The sequence below is a fragment of the Lepisma saccharinum genome, chromosome 3, assembly GCF_977018435.1.
Source record: "Lepisma saccharinum chromosome 3, izLepSacc3.1, whole genome shotgun sequence".
NCBI classification, from domain to species: domain Eukaryota; kingdom Metazoa; phylum Arthropoda; class Insecta; order Zygentoma; family Lepismatidae; genus Lepisma; species Lepisma saccharinum.
This window is the reverse complement of record NC_139231.1, coordinates 86,193,117-86,216,572: the sequence shown is the minus strand read 5'-3', so window position 1 is coordinate 86,216,572 and position 23,456 is coordinate 86,193,117. Positions and strand designations below refer to the sequence as shown.

General features: G+C 37.0%; 1 protein-coding gene across 2 annotated transcripts in view; it reads left to right on the top strand.

The window, feature by feature from the left end:
• Positions 1-23,456, top strand: part of LOC145985214 (putative tubulin polyglutamylase ttll-15) — a 58,636-nt gene that overhangs the window by 7,708 nt on the left and 27,472 nt on the right. For both annotated transcript variants that reach the window (XM_083118958.1, XM_083118959.1), the window contains exons 3-10: positions 1,784-2,014; positions 4,001-4,156; positions 5,399-5,518; positions 9,110-9,339; positions 11,814-11,977; positions 20,960-21,135; positions 21,651-21,781; positions 22,573-22,786. In XM_083118958.1, coding sequence (XP_082975084.1) covers positions 1,784-2,014; positions 4,001-4,156; positions 5,399-5,518; positions 9,110-9,339; positions 11,814-11,977; positions 20,960-21,135; positions 21,651-21,781; positions 22,573-22,786 — 1,422 coding nt within the window. The remainder of the gene's footprint in view (positions 1-1,783; positions 2,015-4,000; positions 4,157-5,398; positions 5,519-9,109; positions 9,340-11,813; positions 11,978-20,959; positions 21,136-21,650; positions 21,782-22,572; positions 22,787-23,456) is intronic.

Below are 23,456 nucleotides of genomic sequence, written 5' to 3'. Positions count from 1 at the left end.
GCAAAAGGTGGGTTTGGAAGATAATATGTGACACATGCCATTGTTCCGTGTAGTAAGAAATTTATGAGACATAGTATTGCCTGTGTATTAATAACCTACGTTATTATACATGTTAGTAACTTTAATTTATATTACAATTATGAAGTTGTATTTCATTAGTATTTCAAAAGTGCATTTTTGTTTCTGGTATTCAGCACCCCATGATTCTCTTTAAGTCTCACAAATGAACATTTCCTTACAGGATTAATGTTAACAGATTTCAGTGTTAATAATTACAATAGGTTGATAGGACATATAAGTGTTTGCAAATGGTCCTTGTAACCACAATCTTCATAGATATAAGTAACATTAATTTTCCATGAGTGTGCCAAACATTGGACTTTTTTAAGCATTTTCATAAATGCTGTCTCAAAAGATTTTTGCAAGTTTTGATAATAGATGCCTTTATTCTTTCTCCATGCTGTAATTTTGATGTTTTCATTTGTCTTTGCTGGTGTCTGTATACACTAAATGTTTGTTAAGATTTATACAGTCTGCGGCTAGCACGTCGGGAAGTAAGAGGGCATCTGCCGGCATTTATACCCACAACTGTGCACTGACCTTGACACTGGACGCGTCAGTGCTTCAGTATCCAGATAGCCGGTGTCCAGTTTATAAGTGTCTGTGAAGTTGTAAGGTGTTAACAAGTGTTTTAGATTGTTTTGTTTTATTTACATATTGCTTGTGCTTTTCTGCAGTCTAATATTGCCACGCTATTCATACATTTTAAAACAAATTTTTATATACGACTCTTCCATCATTACGAATTCTTGTAGGGAAGTCAGAAGGCATATTTTAGCAAAATTCCCAGATGTTCCTGTTTCACCCAGAGACAGTGTTCGGATACTTGTGAACAAATTTAGGGAAACAGGGTCTGTTCTTGATAAAAAGCGTAGGGTAAAAAAGGTGCGTGCTTACTGAAGGGAAACTAGACGACGTTGGAGCACGATTGGAACATATTCCTCAAAAATTCCTCTGGCAAATTGCACAAGAAGCATTTTCATGACATCTGTGTGGCAAGTTACCAAGCTTTTAAACCTGAAGCCACACATTAGAAGAATTTAAAGAAAATATCAGGAGAGAAATTGAAGCAATTTCGGAAGAGGAACTGAGAGTGAAAATTTCCTTTAAAAAAATGCCGTAAATGAGAGGAAGCAGGAGGACATCTCCAACACCTCTTGTAACAAGGTATGTGCTCTTTTTAATTGTAACTTTCAGTGTAATTGTATGAGCTTATTTCATTACATAGCTAGCAGTTCCAGTTACACAAATGTTCCATCCAGTTTGCTGGCAGACGTGCTCTCACTGACCGTCTTTCTAGCCGCCACTCCACGGCCACCTCAGCTGTGAAAGGCACTGTAGCTTGCAGACAATAAGAATGAAAGTTTCATTCGCAAGATTTTTATTACTGTATGTTAGTGACCGAGGCAAATATAATATGGCAGACATCAATAATGCAGAAAAATTAAAAATGATTGATTTAGTTTATTTTATTTTGCTTCTGTTCCACTTTCGGCAAAGATGAGGATGAGCGGTGATATGATGAGATTGTTGTTGTTGAGATTGGTGATGCCCAGGTTGTGATTCGAACCCGGTACCCCTGGCATGAAAGTGCGCTGTGCTAACAAAAAATTGAGAAGAAAAAGTCAAGTTTTGCTAGTTATAATGTTCTGCATTTCTTTTTGGCATGACTCCAGTATTGTGTGCCTTTCGGGTTTTTTTTTTTCATATACTTCTCCTTTAGGAAAAGTATGCAGCAGAGTCTTCAGGCTTCACCATGAGTACCATGAAGAATGTGAATACAACAGCAGTAATTATAGCAGTTCTGGTGGTTGGAGGGCTTCTTACACTCGTCAACATTTACGAGTTTCATCAGATGCAGAAGGAACATGTGATGCATTTGGATATTGTAGATCGGGCTGGAGTTGGATCAGAACAAGAAAGAAAGCCTGTTTTTGTACCATATGGGAAAAGGGTAAGTCGGAGGTTTGTTTATGGGGAAGTTGGTTTTGTTCTTGTGATTTGTTTAATGTTAGTTGCATTTGTCAAACCTCCAGTGGTAGCCAAATCCAAAGATGAATAACAAGAAAGGAGGTATCAAAATGGCACAGAAAAATATTCAAAGAATATTGTTGCATATATGTAACCTTTACAGTCCCTATCGGTCATATGTTGACCGATGGCATTTTTGGCCACAGTCCCGATCGGTCATATGCTGACTGATGGAACTGAACATTTTTTTGTCGCCTTGCAACCCTGTTCACTTTCGGTGCTCATGCCTCGAAATGGCTGGAACTTGAAACCATGTTTCAATATGCATCGACAGCGATGCTGGTGCTCTTCAGCTCCTTAATGACGTCAGCAACAGCTGCGAAATTTACACCTCCTCTTTGTCGGCGCAGTAAAAGAGGCATCGAATGACAAAGCTCACAGAAGTGAGTTGGCACTGTTGTAAATGCTTGGTTACAATGGTTGTTTACAATCTCGTGCCTTGCAGGAAAGACCTATGAGGAAATTGTTTGTCTAATGTTTTCCTTCTCAACATGCCGAAGCAGGTCATGGGCAGAGGGGGAGGGGGCATTGTTGTCAAAAGTGTTTGCTGCGATAACTTTTCAGCGGGTGAAATGGACTTTGCATAATTCTTGCTTCAGAAGACAACCACTCCTCTTTTGGAAGGAACATGAAAGGGGGGGGGGGGGTAAGAGATAGGATCAGGGCTAAAATAAATTGTGTAATTTTTCCAGCTGACTGTCCTTTTTATTTTTAAAAGGATGCTTCATTTCAGTTCACAGAGGCGTTGCACTAATGTCGTGCACGTACGAGGACCGACAATTAAGTAATGAGAATGATTTTATATTGTCCCACATGTACATTCTATCTCTGAAGTAATGTGTTCCTGATGTAGTGTGGTCCATAATCCACAACCTGGCAACACCTCATGAACTTGCGATAGGCATGCTGGGAATTATGCTGCCATGTCGTGAAGGAGGTGCAAGGATGTCTTCACATAATAGCTATGGAGCAGCGAGTGAACATCAAGTTTCATGAAGGACATTCTGAAAACTGCTTGCTGGAATAAACATTTCTTGAATTCTATTGTTGTGGAGGACAAAACAGAGCATTTATACTACTACGGTCCTTGTACGAACTAACAAATCACTGAATGGAAGTCACTAAATTTACCAAGAGGCAAGAAAATGCAGCTCTCAAAGCCAAGGGTGAAGACAATGTTGTGTTTTTTAATGATAGCAAAGACATTATTCATCATGAAATTGTTCCAGAGGGTGAAAGTGTAATTGGTTGTTACTATCGTAGTGCTCGGAATGATTATGGAAGAGAACTGACCGTATCAGACCTCATAAGGTGAACGTGTTAGTGACTCGAGTGGAAATGAATCAAGCAATTCAGAGGATAAAGAATTTCTTCCAGAGACATGGCAGCGGGCAGTGTGGGGCCTACAGTCCCATAGTTTCAAGGCTATCCGGGACTGAAAGTTCGTAACATCTCAGCCAACTCCACTCCGCTGGATGTTTTTACACTGTATTTTGATGAACAAATTATGGAACTTTTGACATCTGAAGGTAACAGATATTATGAACAATATTTATCAACAAACCGAGGTGTCACCAGTCAGCAGGAAATTTCCCACCTTGGGTGAGTGAGTGAGTAGCAGGTGGGAGTGAGGCCTGCAGTTGGTAGGTAGACCTGGCCCCTCAATGAGCTGTTGCGCCATGGATTATTATTAATAGTAATGAAGTGATGAAATATATAAATGGCTTCCAAGCAGTAAAGTACTGTTAAGCTTGAGAACCTGCAAATTTCAATGTGTTGTCTGAAATAATATAGTAACAGTAATGCACAAAAGTCAAAGATGTGTACACTAAAAAAGTTAAAATAGTATGTACATGAAGAAGTTGATTTTGAATTTGAAATAATGTAATATTTCTTTTCCCGTTTCTAGCTGGACTCTGGATACCTAAAGCATGTCTTTGCTGTATTTGAGAGACTAGGATATGCTCGAGGCTCAACTAATTCAGCATGGGATGTTCTCTGGGCACATGATTATCCATTTCGGCAATTGCAGTCTATGCTAAAAAACTTACTGCCTCACCAGAAGGTAATCCTAAATTGCTTTTTTCGTCTGTTTCTTCATGTAGGTATTCATTAATAGGTTCATTGTCCATATATTATACATAGGGAATCTGTGAAAACACAAAATGTGGAAAACTGATGTAATTTTTTTGGATCCTGCAAATAATTTCATCCCCAGTGATGAAATATGCACACGTTTTATTCATGAGGTAACTTGAAATGCCTGTTTGTTTGTTTTTCACAAAGTGAGTATTTTTTATTAGATCAGAATACACAAAATACAGCAGTCGTTTTTAACCATTATTATATACCACAGATCTAGCATTTTTTATTGCTTTCGTCAATTTTTATTTACCATAAATTTGTGTCCCAAGTTATATAACACTTAGTGAAGCATACTTGTAAATAATAATCAGAATTATGAGTTCGAATTCAGCATATAAAATTACATTTTGGCATTATTAAAATATAAATATACACCCTAATAGACATATTCGTCCATGTGAATTGCATGTTTTATAAAATGTCTATTTTTATCCAGAACTTTGCCACAGAATTAACCATTTATACTGGAGTTTGCCTAGCTCAGGATGGTGTCAGCTTTGCAAATAAACTGTAATTTTGTGAAAGAGTATATTTCCCATATTTCTTGTCAAAATATAGAAAGTGAACCTCCCTTCCTTTGCAACCACCTAAAATAAACATTATCATTTGTGATCTCACATTTTGCAGTTCCATAATAATCATCTTTTTTCAGGTTAATTATTTTAATGAGTACAATAAATAAATATACACAAAGGAAATATAAGCATTGAGTGAATTTAAAGGATGAACCAATCCTGATACATGTAGTCCATTCCTGCAAGTGGAGTGATAGAAGAGAGAATAAGAAGGAAATTGAAATTATAATTGGACATGAATGCATAATTGTTTTAATGTTTTTTTTTGTGTGATAACTGCTTACAAGAACTATTGTTGTCTCCAGAATAAATATTTTCTAAACATTTTAAATATTGTTCAGTTGTTGGAATTGTATCTCTTGAAAAAATATAAAATATGCAGTTTTGAAATATCAGTAAAATATAAAAATTGTTTTCAAAGAAATAACTATTTTATTTGAGTAACTCAAAGTTGGTAAAGCTACCCATGTAGTAACACAGACAAGTCCAAAGAATTTTGTCAACAAGAATGCAAACAGCATATAAATACTGTAGCGTGTTAACCTTGGCACATTTGTACTTATTGTCTGAAGGTATTGTCTTTTTAGGTGAACCATTTTCCAGGATCTGGCTATGTGACGAACAAAGTGAGCTTGGCCACTACAGAGTCGAGGTACATTCCACGAGCATTCAAAATTCCTCAGGACAAAGATAAACTCTTAGAATATGTAAGTAATTGAATCCTGTCTCCTAAGTCACACGAAGACCTAGGTTTGATCTCACACTGCCAGTTGAAATAGTTAGTTCAGAATAATTATGAAGATAATACATAAGTATTTCATTGCTAGTAAAACATGAAGTTTTCATTTCTTTGAGTGATAATTACAACATTAAAATAGCTACTATTTAGATCACAAAATCTGCTTTTGTTGTACAATTATAACACCATTAAGCCTTGTTTCCATGATATGAAAAACTCAATATGCTGACCAAGGCAGAAACTGGGTACAGAGTCTGAAGAAGACCTTGTTAGAAGATTGAAACGTTACGTTTAGTTACGTTTTAAAATAAAATAAATTTTCTGCCTTGGTCAGCATATTGAGTTTTTGTTGTACAGTGTTAAAAATTGCATGTTTTTGCAGCATTTCCAGAAAACTGTTGTTTCTTAAAATTTCAGGTACATGGGTATCAATCAGTTCCCCTGTAATCTTTCTACATATGCATTTTCTTAGGTTTTGCAGGCAAGTTATTACAAATATAATGTTTAATAATTAAGGTACTCACGGTTTACGCGAAGCTGTTTTACATTAGTTTCTATTAATTTTAATAGCCACTGCCACGATCCTCGTTGAAATTCCTTGTGTTGTTGCTTGGTGCTTTTCTGTTGTTGTTTTTTTTCTAAATCGCCGCTAGGTGTGCTGCTGTTGCCTGTATGTCTGCGTATATGTCGTCTACTGTTGACCGGTGTTAATTACAGCAGTAACGGAAGCCAGGCGTGGTGTGCCTGTTCAGTTCATGGTTGTAGTGCATGATGGCGTGTGTTTCTTTGATTTTTGTGTCTATGTGAGTGTGTGCTTTGTATTTGACATGTACTTTCTCAATTTTATGGTTGTGGAATTTGATATGGTTGGCAAGTCTGGTGGTGGGTTGGGCAGTTTTTGCATTTGATAGGTGCTGCTGAATTATCTCACTGATGGCTCTGCCGATGTAATGAGCCTTGCACTCTCATTCAGCATCATAGACGCCTGGATTGTTGAGGGGGCAGAGGAAGTACCGTTTATGTTTGTTTAGTTGGTGAGCTATTTTGGAGTTTGGTTTGTGTGCTATTTGGATGTTGTAGGTGCGGAGGGCTTTTAAAGTTGGTTGGATGTAGTAGACATACAGGCCACAACAGCACACCTAGCGGCAATTTAGGAAAAAACAACAGAAACGTGCCAAGCAACAACACAATGAATTCCAACGAGGATGGTGGCAGTAGCTACCGAAATTAATAGAAATAATGTAAAACAGCTTCACGGAAAACGGGAGTACCTTAATTATCTATTACTGCATCTCTCATTCCCATAGTATGAAAAAATAATATTTAAGATGCATTGAATTGATATGATAAAGATTTATATATATGGAAAATATTCCATATTGCTTCCATGTTGTTGTTTTTGTTCTTGTGACAAAATCAGAGTTCCAACACCTATTGCGATGGGTTTGGGGAGCTGTACTTTTATTTTTGAACTTGATCAGTTCGGTCACCTACTTCAGTAACCACAAAAATGCAAAGGTACCTAAAAATGCAACTCCTAGCCTACTATACGCAGCCACACATCTCCCATGTGCGATGTGTGGTGTTCCCAGATTAGCAGCGTGTATTCCAGAGTAGACCCGCTGGTGTCTAAAAGAAGTTTCAGCCTGAATATCCGGTAGTGGAGGAGAACTTAGCAGAATTACGTACTCAGGAATGAAACTAGATTTCTTTCATTGGACCGACATATTTATTGGCCAACTAGGACATAAGACATTTGGACATAATATAGGCCCGAACAAACATATATGCACTTTTACATTCACAGCACTTGCATAAAAACAACATGTTGATACTTACAACAACTGGAATCAGCAATGTATAGATATGGACACTTTATAACTTATTTAGGGCCTTTGTTGCACACGCACACACTATGTTCGGAGATGGCTCGTTTTGGGGGGGGACAGATTTTAGCGGTACTACACAAAGATGCTCCTGGATGCCCTGCAAGCTCTCCTGACTGTAGAGGATATCGTAGGTGGTGGATGGCTCCTACGAGCTTGGATTGAAGTGGATTCCCTTAGCTCTGCAACTGATAGTCCTGCTAACATAGCCACGTGGCCATACCCGAGAAAAACAGTGATCGCAAACTGCACATTTTCAGTTTTGAGCAATTTCCTCCATGCCCGAGTCCTGATTTTGGGTCTAGATAGCTTTTCCTAATGCTATCTGTTCTTTTGGCCCATACTAGGGACTCGAGGGACTATACTTTACTATTACAGCAGTTAAATAGTATGTTCGGTCCCATTGTGCCCACTCACGTATCTTAACAACATCATGTTTTTTGGTCAAGACCTTCGCTGGTCAGAGACTAACACAGAAGAGAAGCGTGAGGGCTGACCTCACACATAACAAAGGAATTTGCTACCTTCCTCATGACATCATAGCCTGGGAAGCTTCCCATTGGCTGACTGAAGTCACCGGTAGCTTGGATCAAGTAGTTCCAAGTCTGGCCACCAGGTGGCAGACTAGGATGGAGATTTTTTTTCAGTTCTTGAGTGTTTTTACCAAAAAACATCGATTTTGGATTTTTTTATGAACCTTTAATGCTAACTGTGTTAAATGGATGGTATTTTCAAGATAAGGGGTTATTCTGCACCTACACAAATGTTATCTTGAAAATACGTAAATAAATTAAAGTGTCGTCTAATAAGTAAATTATAGCACATGGTGCTCATGCATGAAAAATGGCTTTGGCATGTTGATAATAACTTATTTTGCCATGAATTGCAGCTTTTACTTGAAGTTTGGCTTTCATTTGGTTTTTGTGCACTAATCTTAATTTCCGCTAGTATCACTAGTAAACAAAATGGTTTCCCATGGCATTTTGGCCATGGTAGCAATGAGCCTTGCACTTGAGTGGAGTAGTGTGGTGTTTTGTTAGTATTTGGGAATGTATGCCCAATCCTTGATTAGTCATACCATGGCACAGAGATGACCAAAACAAGAATTCAAACCCAGATGGATTGCATTCCCACACTATTTGGTGAGCTGTCCAAGGCACTGAAAAAATTCAATATCATAGTGGCACTCGAACCAAAATTCCAGACTGGAACTTCAAACCAGTCGAACAGTGCAAAGTATAATAGAGGAACACTTAAGTGATTCCAAGAAGGAAACAACAAATGTCTAGACTTGCACAGCACCTTAACACCATAGGCCATCTCTGCCCAAAAGTTTGCTTCAACAAGAACATGAAGGAGAAGAGAAACAAGTGCATCCCACCTGTACTCCAAAAGATACCAGGCAGCAAGAGGAAGCACACATGTGCTTCAAACTTTCAACCTACACTCCTACACTCCGCATCTCCCAGTGCTGCAAGACAGTGGAAATAAGAATGTCCACCAACTGAGTGTAGACAGTGCAGTAATATGATCCTATCTTTATTCCAAATGCTATAACATACATTAATAAAGTCACTTTACCTTCAAAATGAATCGTTCTGACTATGAATTTTAGGCATTTGTTTTGTTTTTAAAGCTGAGCATCCTGTTATCTGCATGTATCATCTTTACAGGCCAAAATACATCCAGGAATAATGTTTGTGCAAAAAAGCAACAACCACCGTGGCATCCACATACATAAAGTAGGGGATTTGGATCTTGAGTCTGAAGGAAGTTTCGTGCAGGAATACATCAGCAATCCATTTTTGGTTGATGGTTACAAGTTTGATATTGGAATCTATACAGTGTTGACTTCAATAGATCCTCTTCGAGTTTATGTCTATGAAGCTGATGTTCTTTTCAGGTAAAATATTTCTTCCATTTCTGTTATTCCTCAGATAGTTGGGAGTGATTGAATGTTTGAGACAGTTGAATATTTGTAGAAAATCAACTATGTGCCCAAAAACCTATAAGACACAGTTAATGTCAAATACATTTATTATTTAACCTAAATCATCTTGCTGCAAGATACAAGTCATGTTTTAATTAAATGTTTGTACACTAAATACTCATATATCGGAATTGCATTTATCAGAAACAATGTTTCCCATCACAGTAATCCCTATTTTATAGTACGTGCAATCAATTTGAGGTAATAACATTGTACGCAATATATATTCTAGATTATTGTTCGTTGTGTCATGTTAACTGCAATTTTTTAATGTTCAATTCATATTTAATACTATACATAATTAATTACATTTACAAGCAATATAACTGTTCCAGTAGTAAGATCCTAAAATTCACAGTGTGAGAACATATTATAGTTTATGGTTTCGTATTCACATTAATATTCTAATATACAGTACATGTACTTCCCCCTCTCCTTACAGGTATTTTAAAATGACACCATTTTGCATTGCTAAAATATAAACTAGAGTGGAACTGATACTGATACGAGTGCCAGTACTCTTACTGATTCTCTCCGATATCGATACTTGAAAAATTGTAAAAGTTTGAAGTTGTTCAGAATGTTTATTAATTTTACTATGTTAGCATTCTAATGGAACTATACCATTGCTTTGAAATATTCATAATTTCATGTGAGAAGATCACTTAATCACCTAATTCATTCTTGCCACAATACTGTTTAAAAATAATTAAATTATTATGCATTTTGCGTAATTTCCAGGATATTCAGACTTTACAAAATAGCCAAGTGGCATTTTTGCAGACTTCGTAAGATATTCAGACTAAAGAAAAGTATCGACCGGCATCGGTGATTAAATTCCAACCAGTACATCAGTATCAGCTCAGCCCTAATATAAACCATGTTCCTTGAACTGAAATGTTCTCTCATAGACCATAATTTAATTCTCAGATTTAATTTTGTTAATGCTCATTCAACTGCATCAACAAATGACACTGAAGAAAGTAAGGTCAACTCCAGGTAAAGGATGCTATACCTAATCTTTTGTCTTTGTTTTTTTTTTAAATTGCCCTCAACTACACCACTACACAAAGTTTATACTTTCTTGTCAAAATGTTATCAAATACCTTGAACTCGCATAACAGAAGTTTAGGATTTCCACTGTATCTTCTACTGAATATGTGCAAAATGTAAAATTTGTGAGTAATAAACTATCACTTTGAAGATTAAATATGCATGAAAAATGTGTTTAACATGCCATTTTAACTGCTTACAAGAACTTCTGGAAAATTTTTGATGTTATCATTAGGGGGCAGATTTATAGGCATTGAAAATTTCTGAAATAGACAGGAAAATAGGCACCAAAAATTATGAAGATACTTAAATAGGCATTATAAAATAAGCACTAACGTGCTTGTAATTTCAGTTTTCTTTAATCATGTTCACAGTTATCAATTTGCTAACATTACAATTTATATCCAAGGCAGGAAAAAAAAATAGAAAATGATCCAGCCTTAAATTTACAAGTTGGAAAAAGTCTTTACACTTTGAATGTTAGAGCTGTGCAATCGTGAAGGGTGTAGACTGCCAAAATAATAGCCCCTGAAAAAGAATCGTAAATATGCCAATGAAACAAATGTACCACATAGCTTAGGGAATTTTCTATTTCTCCAGTGTTCTGTTATCAATAGACTGTGTGCCATTCTTTTCGTTGTCCATGAATTCATATTTCCGAAAAACATGCAAGAAGGACAAACTTTCAGTAACGTCTGAAAAGATGGGATGGAAAAACTTCAGCGCAAGGGGGGGAGGGGGTTGCAAGACATGTTTAGTATATCTTTAAATGTAACGCTTAAAATGTATATTGAGGGTGAAACTTCTTGTCTATAGGGTAAGTGGTATGGGGTTGGAGTGCTGAGCTCAGGGGTATTCGCCCCTCCCTCCTCTGAAACCATTAGGCTCCAAACAGTATGAGCAAGTTTAAAACTTAAAACCTATGTTTTACTGCAAAGAGATAAAATAGTCAAAGTGCAAGAGATCTGTTCCTAGTCATCATGATTGCAAAAAAAAAAATAGCGCTGATAATTAAATGAAAATCAGTACAGAGAAAGTGTGAACATTGATTTGTAAATAAATATTATGTATATGCAGAAAATTATACAAATTTAATTAATTTTCCATCCATATAGTTGCCAATTACATCAAGTAAATTTCTTTTTTTCTTCTTTTTTTGTGTGACTGATTAATTGCTCACCCTATTTTTAGTCTTTTCCTCATTCAACTGGGTGATAGCCTGATTCGTTCTGTATCCTTAGTTATCCATATTTGAATAGGATGCCGATAGCATCATAGTTGTTGAGTGTCATGTGTTGTCATCTGAGTGTGTGACTATAGTTAATGTCTTGTAGGTTTTGCCCTGAGAAATACAATCCCTTTGACCCTGACAATTTAGATAAGTATGTGGTAGGAGATGACTATCTTCCCATCTGGAAAGTTCCTTCATTGGAGAAATATTACGTGGACCTTCAATTCAGCATGAAAGAATCTTTCAATGCCTTTGTCAGATCTCAAGGTAAAATTATGTGTGCATGAATGGACAGTTTGGCCTAACTCACTGTTGATAATATTATTAACCTTGATTATAGGAGCTCTGTTGTGGTGCATGTGGTGGTGGTTCTATTTCCCTAACTAGGTGCATTGCCTTCTTTCATTGGTGTATGTTCATATTGCTATCTGCCTGTTTAAATCCTTTTGTGCCTCCCCAATGACTGTGTAATGAAAGTATCTCAGGTTTGAATCCTGGTGGAGGTACATAGCACAATGGGTTGGATCACACTTTAAACTGTAGGTCCAGTCCAGATAAGTGGGTGAATGGAGACGAGAAATGAAATCCAATTCTTCAGGTAAGTACAAGCTGCATTTCAAAATTAAGGGCCAATTGGTTATATCAAATAAGAAAGAAGTGTAGCAACACTTTATATGTGGTTACAAACACATACATATCTACTCTACTTCATTTCTCAACTTGGTCACCATAATTTTCCAAGGAATTTTGGTACCATTGAATTTTTTTTTATATATACCCCCTGCATAGAAGTTTGCCACCTGGGAGTTCAGCCACTCCAACACTGCCATTTTCAACATCTCAGTTTTTTGCAAATCATTGACATGCAAGTCACTTTTTGAGGTGCAGGAAGATGTGATAGTCACTAGGTGTAAGGTCCGGATTAACAGGGAGTGATCAGAAAGTTCCCATTCAATCCGATCACTGTTGCCAGTCACTTTTGGTAAATAACCGGCCCTTTCTTTTGAAATGCACCTCATGTGTGTTGCTTTCTTTTGAAATGCACCTCATGTGTTGGAATGAAGATTCTCCACTCAAGTTTCAGTCTGTGCAAATGTCGCCATTGCAGAAGTGTCTATATTCAGTATTTTTGAATATTCTTGTTCTCTCCTGTCATCACCTTGTAATCCAGGGGTCCCGGTTCAATTCCAGGTGGAGGCACATTGCACAGTGGTTCAGATCCCACTTTAAAATGTCTGTTCATTCCCGATTAACCTATATGTGCATAAAGTGGACTTAAATCAATAACTCTTGTTCTCTCCATTTAATATTCAAAGATAACTTGTCAAATAGAAGAATAAATTGTAACATTGTAATTGTAACAATTGTAACTATAAGGATTATCTGTGTACATGCATTGGTTAAGGAGATGTCAGCTTCTGCGATTAATGGTTATAATTTTTGTAGGATCAGTTGACTGTATTGGTTAAACCATTGAAGAATTATGTCATTGTGTCCTTCCGGACGAGTGCAAAATAGTATATCTTGTAGGCACAAAGACTAAGTAGGAAGAGATCTATAAATTTAAATTCAAATCATATTTTATTTCTTCCAATTTTGATTGTTCCTCTTGATTACCTTATGCAAATTAACACAATTCACGTGGTGCTTGATGAACTGAAATATGTGTCACATAAAATAATAAGTTCATTCTCTTCTCTCCACCATCCCAAACTGCACCTAAATATAGGCTCACCAGGCAAGAAATGAGGCACATCCTGGTGTAAGATATCATGAACTACAACAGATGAACATTGACCAGTAAATATCCATGTTGTAAGCCATGAGATTCATAGAATGAGGAACAGGGGTGGTGTGTAGTATGTCTGTTGGTTGCTCTGGGACAGTGGGTTAGATAGCAGGAATTACCAAGTGGCAAATAGAGTCTGGCCATGTTGCAGGACATAACCTAAAGAAAGTTGCCAGATATGTGGATGTGTCAGAATGTACTGTCATACATGTCTGCCAACAGTGGTAAACATCTTGGTCAACTGGGATCATGGGTACCCTCTCAGAAAGAACACTCCAATGGGGACTGCAATCCATGAACATTTGGAGCAGGGTACCTCAGAGAAGATGCCCTTTCGAATGGCTCCTCTCAAAGCTGCATGATTACGGTGAATGTGGAGACATCAACACTCCAATGGGGACTGCAATCCATGAACATTTGGAGCAGGGTACCTCAGAGAAGATGCCCTTTCGAATGGCTCCTCTCAAAGCTGCATGATTACGGTGAATGTGGAGACATCAACAATGGTTTGTCTATAACTGAAAATTAGTTATCTCGTCAGATGAGCCTTGCTGGTGACTCATCCCAGTTATTTGATGCATCATGGCATGAGACCTGTGTGCAAGGTGTTCAAGCTGGAAGTGGCTCTGTTAGTCCGAAGATGACTCGATTACGTGGAAATTGCTCCTTTGTTTAATGTGACAATGCATTTGAACTATAAATGCTACATTGAGCTACTGGATGACCAGAATTTGCCTTTGTGCAAAATGGAGTAGTAGATCATGTTATATCAGGCTAAATATGGAACATCGTGAAGTCCATGCCAGACCGAACTGTACTTGTCACTCAGTCTCATGCAGACATCTTAAGCTTTTAGGGACATTCCACTTCAGAGGTGCTATTTTTTTGTCTGCGGAGTTTTAAACTGTTTCATGTAAAAAAAAAAAAATGGTAAAGTGCTCCCCTGTGCTTAGCACCATGCCATGAAGCCGTATAGGGGTGTGGGGGGTAATGCCCCACACTTTCTTGATCCGGTCATGAGTGTGATAAGCATCACACCCCTGACCCCTCAGGGTTTCCCCCCAGGTACCCATGTCATTCGACGCTGGGTGGGCACCGGGGCCGCTTCCAATGGTAGAAAAGTTCCCGGATTTGAACCGACCAGGGATCGAACCCAGAACCTTTAGCATGGTAGTCAGACGCGTTATCGACTGAGCCACCGCGGCCACAAATGAACTGTTTCATGTTCATTACCTTAATGGTGTGTGATAATACTTCATTTTCTCAATAAATTGAAATTTAAGGTCTTCTGATCATCATAGTATCACGGTCCGCCCCTGGCATGGATGCCCAATCCTAAAAGTTACACGTATTCCCGGCCAAAACTTCCTCAGATCAATACTTCTCTGGAGCCAACTCAAACTTCGTGTAATAACCGTGTGGTGGCGCTGGCTTCCATTCTTTGGAGATTCACAGAGCTACTTTACAACTAGAGAAAAATAAAGAATTCTCCCTTACAAGGTTTAAAATGATGAATAAATAAAATGTTAAATTTGGTCGCCGAGTTTAGTGAACACCCTGTATCACCGGAACATGCCAGGTAGTTTACAAACCTACCCAGTACCATCCAATTGAGCATGGTGAACTATCAAACATGGTGTGAAGGTTTTAACTACAATAAATTGTTCCCCCTTTTTTTTATTTTCACTTTGTATGAAATACATGTCTGATCATTAGAGACCGGATGTTTAGGCACTGAAAACATATAAAATAGGCAGGCAAATAAGCACTTATAATTTTCAAAATAGGCATTAAAATACAAATAGGCAATAAAATTTAACTCAAAATAATGAAGATAGACATACAAAAAGAAATAGGTGTTTAAAAAATATAGAAACATACCTGTACATTCTTTATAGTTGCTTAAAGTAAACCAGGAGCTCATCAGCCCAAAATTTTCCATTGTATAATGGCTACACACAATAGTCTGAAAAAAGAAATTGTTGGCTAGTTCCAACCAGTACACAAATTATTTAAATATACACTTTATCACTGCACACAGGGTTATTTCAGTTAAAAAATTTACACTATATATTCTACATAGCAGTTCGAACTAAGAAACTGTTTAAATGCATTTCAAGTTTGTACTGTACGGTTTGGCAGTCTCTGAATAAGAAGCACTAATTGCAGTTGCACATCACAACAAGGTATTTCTTCAGGTGATCAACCGACAAGTTATGTCTGCAATCGGACAACACGTTTTTTAGAATTGAAAAAGATCTTTCAACCTCCACAGATGTTACTGGAACATACTTAAAGCATGCAAGAACATGTGGATCTAACTCAGTTTGTATATTTTCACCTTTCAGAACTTGTTGAATTGCCCTTAATTTGTCCAAGCTGCAATAAGTCGCTGACATTTCTCACGAACAGCCTGACCTTTAGCACCTGGTACAGCACAAATTTGGTCAACTGCAGAATGAAAACGGTCCATAGAATTTATCAGTGTTTCACTTCTCTCTTCCAGTAATGTTATAGTGTCTGGCAAATTTGAATAATTTTTTCAAAAGACGCTGTGTTACGTGAATTGATGTTGCATCATCTTCAGATAGGGAATTAATTACTTCAGCCACCTTCTGATAGTTGGCCACGTAATATACTGCAGCAGATATCCATCTAAGCCCCGCGACAGATTAAGTTTGCAGCAGGTTTAATGTATTAATCCACACGAGAACGGTGCTAAGAATCTTCCGTACCAGTCTTGCCTCAACCGCAGAGATGTTCATATCGTAGACAGTGAGAAAATCGACAGTACTGCAGCGGAATTATTTTCTGCACGCACGTTTGTGTTTATATCGGGTGGTTATAATTAAAGTGACGGTGTTCCGAGTGGTACAGCACGGGCTGTAATGAGAGTAGCAGTCTGAAACTTCGTAGATATGCTAATGAAGCAATGCGCTCGCGAATTATGCAAAAAAAAAAAAAGTTCCAATTCTCGCCACCAGGGTAAAAAATGGCACTGTAAGCAGTCAAAACTTGATATAGTTACAGGAAAAACACTATAAATCGCAGAAAACAATACTCTTTGTAATAAAATATCGCTACAATTTCACTATTCGAATTACATGAACATTACTAAAGGAAAAAGCAACAAGCGTCACCAACCACAACCAGGGAGCTCACACAATGGTTAGGCAATGTCACAGACTTTGACGTCAGAGTTACGGAAAATTCCACGTTTTGACTGCTTACAGCGCCATTTTTTACCCTGGTGGTGAGAATTGGAACTATTTTTTTTTTTTTTTTTCATAATTCGCGAGCGCATTGTTTCATTAGCATATCTTTGAAGTTTCAGACTGCTACTCTCATTACAGCCCGTGCTGTACCACTCTGAACACCGTCACTTTAATTATAACCACCTGGTACATGCTAAAAGTTGCTGCAAACTTAACCTGTCCCGGGGCTTAGTTAGTATTGGCTGTTCAGGGGCTGTTTCTTTAAACAAAAGAACCCGGGATGGTGCTTTGAGGAATATTTGCTTAGCATTGGAAATTAAAGAGTCAATTTTGGGAAATGAAACACGAATTTCCTCTGCAACTCGATGGAGAGCATGCGCGAGACATGTTATATGCAGCATAGCGGGGAAAATAACTTTAATGGCCGTTGCTGCTTTTTTCATATATGGCGCTGCATCTGTTACAAACAAAAGCACATCTTCATGCTTAACACCATCCAGCCAACAAATTTAGTGCCGAAGTGAAGAACTGAGCAATTGCTGTACTATAAGTTTTTCCAGTTGCTCACATGAAAGAAGAAATATTTTGGGCTCTACATTGTACACCAATTACAACATTAGCAAGAAACCTTCCCATAGCATCGGTTGTTTCATCAATAGATACCCATATTTTTCCCCCCTAACTTCCTCCCTAATTCTTTCAATGACATCCGTCTAATGCCCTTCGACGTAATTTTTAAGCAGTGTTGACTCATTCAGTACATGTTCACCTGTGTACTTCAATAGGAATCCCCTTAAAGAGGCATTCTGCAATTTCCACAAAGGAAAGTCTGCCTCTATAAATGCCTTACACAAATCTGCAGAAAACTGAGACTGCCTAGGAGAAATAGCGTATGATGTAATTAGTGACTGTTTTACCTCGCATGACTTTTGCTTCTCAATAGAAACCAATTTGTGTTTATCAGTTTCTAAGTGTTGCGTAACGTAATATTTTTTCTTGCATTTCACAGACTTTTCACATAACTTACAATATAACACCGATCCATCAGTTGTAAACACACTGGACCCGAATTCTTTCACATAGTTGCTCAATTTGGTTCTCAGAGAAGATGCTTCCTTGAGCGTTTCTACGAGTAAAAATCACAAATACACACAAAATTCCACCACAAACCACGTGAGAGAAAACTACAATGATCCTTTGAAGAGCTTTCTCCAGACTACGTGCACCTGTGGAATGCAACTCAGATAGCCAGCCCAGGGTAGTGCAAGGGGGAGAGGCCAATCACCCCTTGGTGTCATTCTTCTAATGAATTGGTGTGGAGCTTAACCTTGAGCAGGCCATTCAGCTTTCTACTGTAAACTGTTATTTTTAAATTTCTTGTAAGCATCGGAAATTAATGCTGGGAACAGGAAATTTTATGCACCGAGTTCAGACATGTCCCAATTTTAAAGAAAATGCCTAAAATAGGCAATATCTGGCATTTATGAAATAATATAGGCAATATCGTATGAAATAGGCAAAATTAAATTGCCTTTAAATGAAGCTAATCTCTCCCTCCAGGCCTTCGCAACATTCGTTTTCATCATATCTCTAACAGGAAAGAATAGGCATTTTGCCTAACATCCAGTCTCTACTGATCATGCTTTACTGTAAGTTAGAATCTTATGAAAGTTTCTGAGTAAGGTTATCAAATTAAAACCACTTAGCAGTTACATTCATTTATCCAATCTGCACACCTACGTTTTCCGCACTGAAAGAGAGACTGACATGATTAGTACAGAATTACTTACGTTATAACTACCTAGCAGCCATTGTTTAATAGGGAGAATGTAACTCAAAAATGCAATCCACTGGTTTATTAAGATTTAGCATGAAATACAATCATTTCTCCATATTTCCAACACATCTTTGTTATATTCCTCTCCCTTTCAAATGGTACAACCAAACTCACAATTTATTTTTATCACTCATGACATCCTCAGTAAGTGTGCATTCACCCTAATACATGAACATTTCAAGAAAGTTTATCATACAGAAGATTATGCTGAAATGTCTGTGCTTTTCATACAATTTGCATTTCTTTTGAAATTCTATACTTTCAACAATATGGGATTTTTACACAGCACACTAATAATTATGAAATGCTAATGTATGCACCGGTATTTTTACCTTTGCTTGCGTTATAATTTTCTGACAGCTACATGACCTTTGTCATCCAACAACGCAATACATTCCTAACCGGAATATACAGACAAATAGTGGAAGATTTTATATCTATCAAACTATTCAAAATTCGATTGTATACCAAATTTACATTGAGTTTATACAACGTGAGGTACCTCTATGTGTATTGTGCACATTTATTTTCAGACTTGCTTTACGTCGACTGTACAGTATTCTTGTCTTGCAACTTCGTCGAATATAGTTTAAACAAACCAGAACACCTCATGGAATGTAGCAATAATCACCAAGAAACTTTCAAGTGATTGTACGCGTTTTGAGTATATTCACAACTATCTTGCTTATGAGAACATGTGTAGTCCACATGGGTACCCAAAACGAAACAATACTGCACATGCATGTCGACTATGCATAGCTACTATCGATAATCGTTGCCCATTGATACAATGTTTAAGTTTTTAATGCATGAATAGTAGATCTACTTTAAGGTAAGATAATTCCTTGGCTGCACATTTCATTACTGAAAAATGCAAAAGTTCTTACCTCGGATCGGCGTCCATAGCTAACCTGCTTTTTATGCCGGCATTCCTTTGGTAACAGTTTCCCTGCAAGTGAGCATATCATGAAGATATGTAGTTTGGACTTCACTTATTTGCTATCACGATGAACTACATTAAGGTGCATTTCCATGCTTTCTTGAAGTAGATGTTTAAAGATTCTTTCCAGTTGCTTCAACAGCTTTCCGGACTGCCTTCCACCTTTGTCCCAGCTCCTGCCATGTTGTTAGCCCGCTTCCCCCTTCACGTGCCTAGTTTCCACCAGCACACCCCCTACTTCAACATATTAAGAACTGAAATTTTACATTTCACACTTATACGTGTAAGATAAAATCCTTTTACACATTCTTACATAAACAAAACACCAATTCTCCAACACTTATTGCAGGTATAAATTATTGACATTCCAAATGCATACGTGGACCCATGTACAATTTGTAAGACATGGTCAGTCTGAACGAAATATCACATACACCGTTTTGACCACTACTGTAATTGCAACATTCATGATAATAATGAGATTAACAACGTAAGATGTTATCGTTAATTTATCACGATGATAATGACTAATTGCATGAATTAACATTGAAAATCATGTATTTTTAACACCGGGAACGGCAAACGAGAAATTTACCATTGTTTCTGCATTATCCACGAGATCCATCTGTTGGCAGTTTCGAGTATCACCACCACAAAACTCCAAAGAACCTGCATCTCTCTGCCCTCTAACGGCAACTTTACTCACTAAATGTAATTAATTTACTTTTGTTCATAACACACTTTCCTTCCACTTTTCCCACTTGTTTTCAGTCTCTCTTTCTTTTCTTCCCGTTATTGTTTTCCATCTTGGTTGCATCTACAAATTTAGGAACAATCTTCAATAACTGGAAATATGACACCATCGTCATAGTAGCCTGATCTGATATTGTAAATATCTTGTATCAAGAGTACATGGTTCTGCCCTTTTGTAATTGTTTTTATGAATATAAATGTATATATATCATAGCCCATCAAGTTATCGGCTATTATTGGATTGGTGAAATTATTGCAAATTTTAATGATAAATCAATACACTGATATTGATAGATTAATTATTCCATACATACAAAATATTGAAATCATTGCTCCATGTGCCAACCTCTGTGACAGAGTGGTTAGCAGAGCATGCTACAATGCCAGGGTCCTGGGTTTGAATCCAGGCATGGGCATGAGTGTTCTTTTTGAGTGTCTGTTGATCAATTTCATCATATCATCACTTTTCCTCATCTTTGCAATTAGCCAAAAGTGGCAGAAAAGCAAAGTAAAATAAACCAAATCAATCAACCATTTCTCCATTATAGCCACTTTGGAAATACTATTTATTGCTGTTGAATCAAGGAAAAAATTGTTGAAGCCGCTGGGTAAAACAAATATATGTTTATCAGCTTTTCTTTATGTGATAATCCATTCTAGTGGTCTTTTATGTATACATGTGTGGATGGATAATACACATATTGTATTCCTGTAGGAAGAGATCCTTCAAAAGTGTGGGAAGGAGTTAACGAAGCTATAAGAGACATGTATCTCAGTAAAGAGAATCAACTAATCGAAGCTGCTTCTCCATACAAATCAACAAGAAATTTCTTCGAGATGGTTCGAGTTGATTTTGTGATTGATGAGGAACTAAATGTTCACGTGATGGAGGTAAGATTCATTCTAATCAGCTTTATGTTTGTATTAATAATGGGGCAGGTCTTATAAACAATATAAATCAATACTTTAAAAAAATGTATCATCTTTATGAATACAAGTTATCTTTTTAAGTATATTTTATTGCGGGTGTGCAGGACAGGAATATTTTGGTCAGGATCAGAAAAAAAAATCATATTTCCAAGTGAAAATTGTTCAGACAAAATTGCAAATTCTACAAACTGAAGTGATTGTTATTGCATTTTTGAAATGGGAAGTGCTATTTCCCAGATATTTCTGATACTTGTGGTACAGAAAATTTTGATAATTAAGTACTTTTAATACACAAGCATTTTGAGATCCTTATTCCTGAACATCGGGATAATATTTGCTGAAGTTCAGATCATGATGAGTCATTTCTTCCTCAATTGCAATCGCAGTAGTGGCATTTCAGGGTCTTGTACAATATTATGTTTTGCTTCTAAGAATTGCTATTTCCCCTCTGTTGTTGATACTTTTGTTTCTTCCAGGCCAACATGTCTCCAAATTTATCTTCAGGCCATTTTCCACCCAACAAATTACTCTATGAACAAGTGATATTCAATCTTCTCAGCCTTGTTGGCCTAGGTCAAAGGGTCCATTCTGATAATTTGAAGCCCAGGTAAGAGCTGCATTCGCAATTTATTATCTATTATTTTAATGCTTAACTATTTCCTCAAAGTTAAATGCAACTATGAAAATGAATGATGAATCTGTAAAATAGAAGAGGTGATAAACATCAATGCCTTATGAAGAAGGCAAACCTTGGCTTTGGATTATACTCACCATTCTGCCATGAAGGCCAACAGTATTCATTTTAACTGGAATAAGTGTTAAGTCATTTATGTGATACAAAGAAACATGGTAATGTTTTTTCTTCCCAAAGTATTAAATTGAGAAGTGATTGAGTTCAGAATTTTCAAGTTTTAAATTTAAATGACTGTTATAGAAATACTGGAATAGTAAGTTATCAGCATTTTCACTAATATACCAATACCATCATCATATACAGATTAATACTAAATAACCACAGAATTGAGGTTGGGAGGGAGGAGGGGAGAGAGAATTGTTTTGCATGCAGATTTCCATCTGAATTTATATTTTAGCAAATAGTATGTCTTCCTAACATATAGAGCTGGCCCCTTTGGCAGAATGGTTAGCACATCGTGCTATGATGCCAGGAGTCCCAGGTTTGAATCCTGGCCTGGGTATGGATGTTTGTGAATGTCCATTTATCAATTTCATCACTCATCCCCATCTTCGCAAATTAGCCAAAAGTGGCACAAAAAGGGAAGTAAAATAAAGCAAATCAATCAAATCCTAATATATAGAATTTGTGCTGCTGAAAATGTAAGAACTTAATTCAATTTTTGTAATTTTTAGCTTAGTTGTATTTTCATTTTATTTTTTCAGGCCTGCAGATGAAGATGACATGGAGGTTGCCCTGAGAAACGTAGTGTCATTTGCCGATGTATGTGCAGGTGGTACATGTACAAATAATTGCAAGTCTGCAGATTGCCAATTGTGCAGACCTTGCTTAACTCCAGAGTGGATAGATATCCTAAAAATGGCATACAGGGAACACGTAAATAAACAGAATTGCAAGAGGATCTTCCCTCCATCTATAGTAAGTAACAGACTCAGTATTGACTAGTGAATAGTAGACAATACTCATGAAGGAGTTCTGAAGGCTCCAACTAAGCATTTACTTTTTTCCAAATATGGCTCATTCCATGTCCAATGAAGAAGGTCCTCAACCTTAAATTTTTTGGTTCATTTGAAATTTGGCATACTGAAAGGCCCACCTGAGGTAGGGAAATATCCAAAGTTGCAGATCCATATCTTTTGTATTTCCGAAATTACAGGGGTGCAAAATGTGTGTATTTGACAATTTTTTTTCAACATCTTGTTAACTTTAAATTGCAGTATTTCGGCAACCAGGGCTATAGAAGTGATTCAAATGGCATTTGAAAGTCTTGAATGGCTCTTTCACACAAAGTATTGCATGTGTATGTCAGGGTAAAGAAACAATTGAAGGTGGTGTAAAGAAAATTTTGGTAGCCATTTTCTCAAAAACGGGTCTTGTAATTTCTTTTAAAAAATTGTCATACATGCATATTGCTCCATTACTAAACAAAATTTTAAAATTGTATGCCAATGGGATCCAGAGTTATGTTAGATTTAGGTTAGGTTAATGTATGGTAGGTTAGGTAATGCATGATGACATATTTTGATAGACAAATTCCTATAATTCATTAATAGAGAGTGTCGTATACTGACTAAAAATATATGCCAGA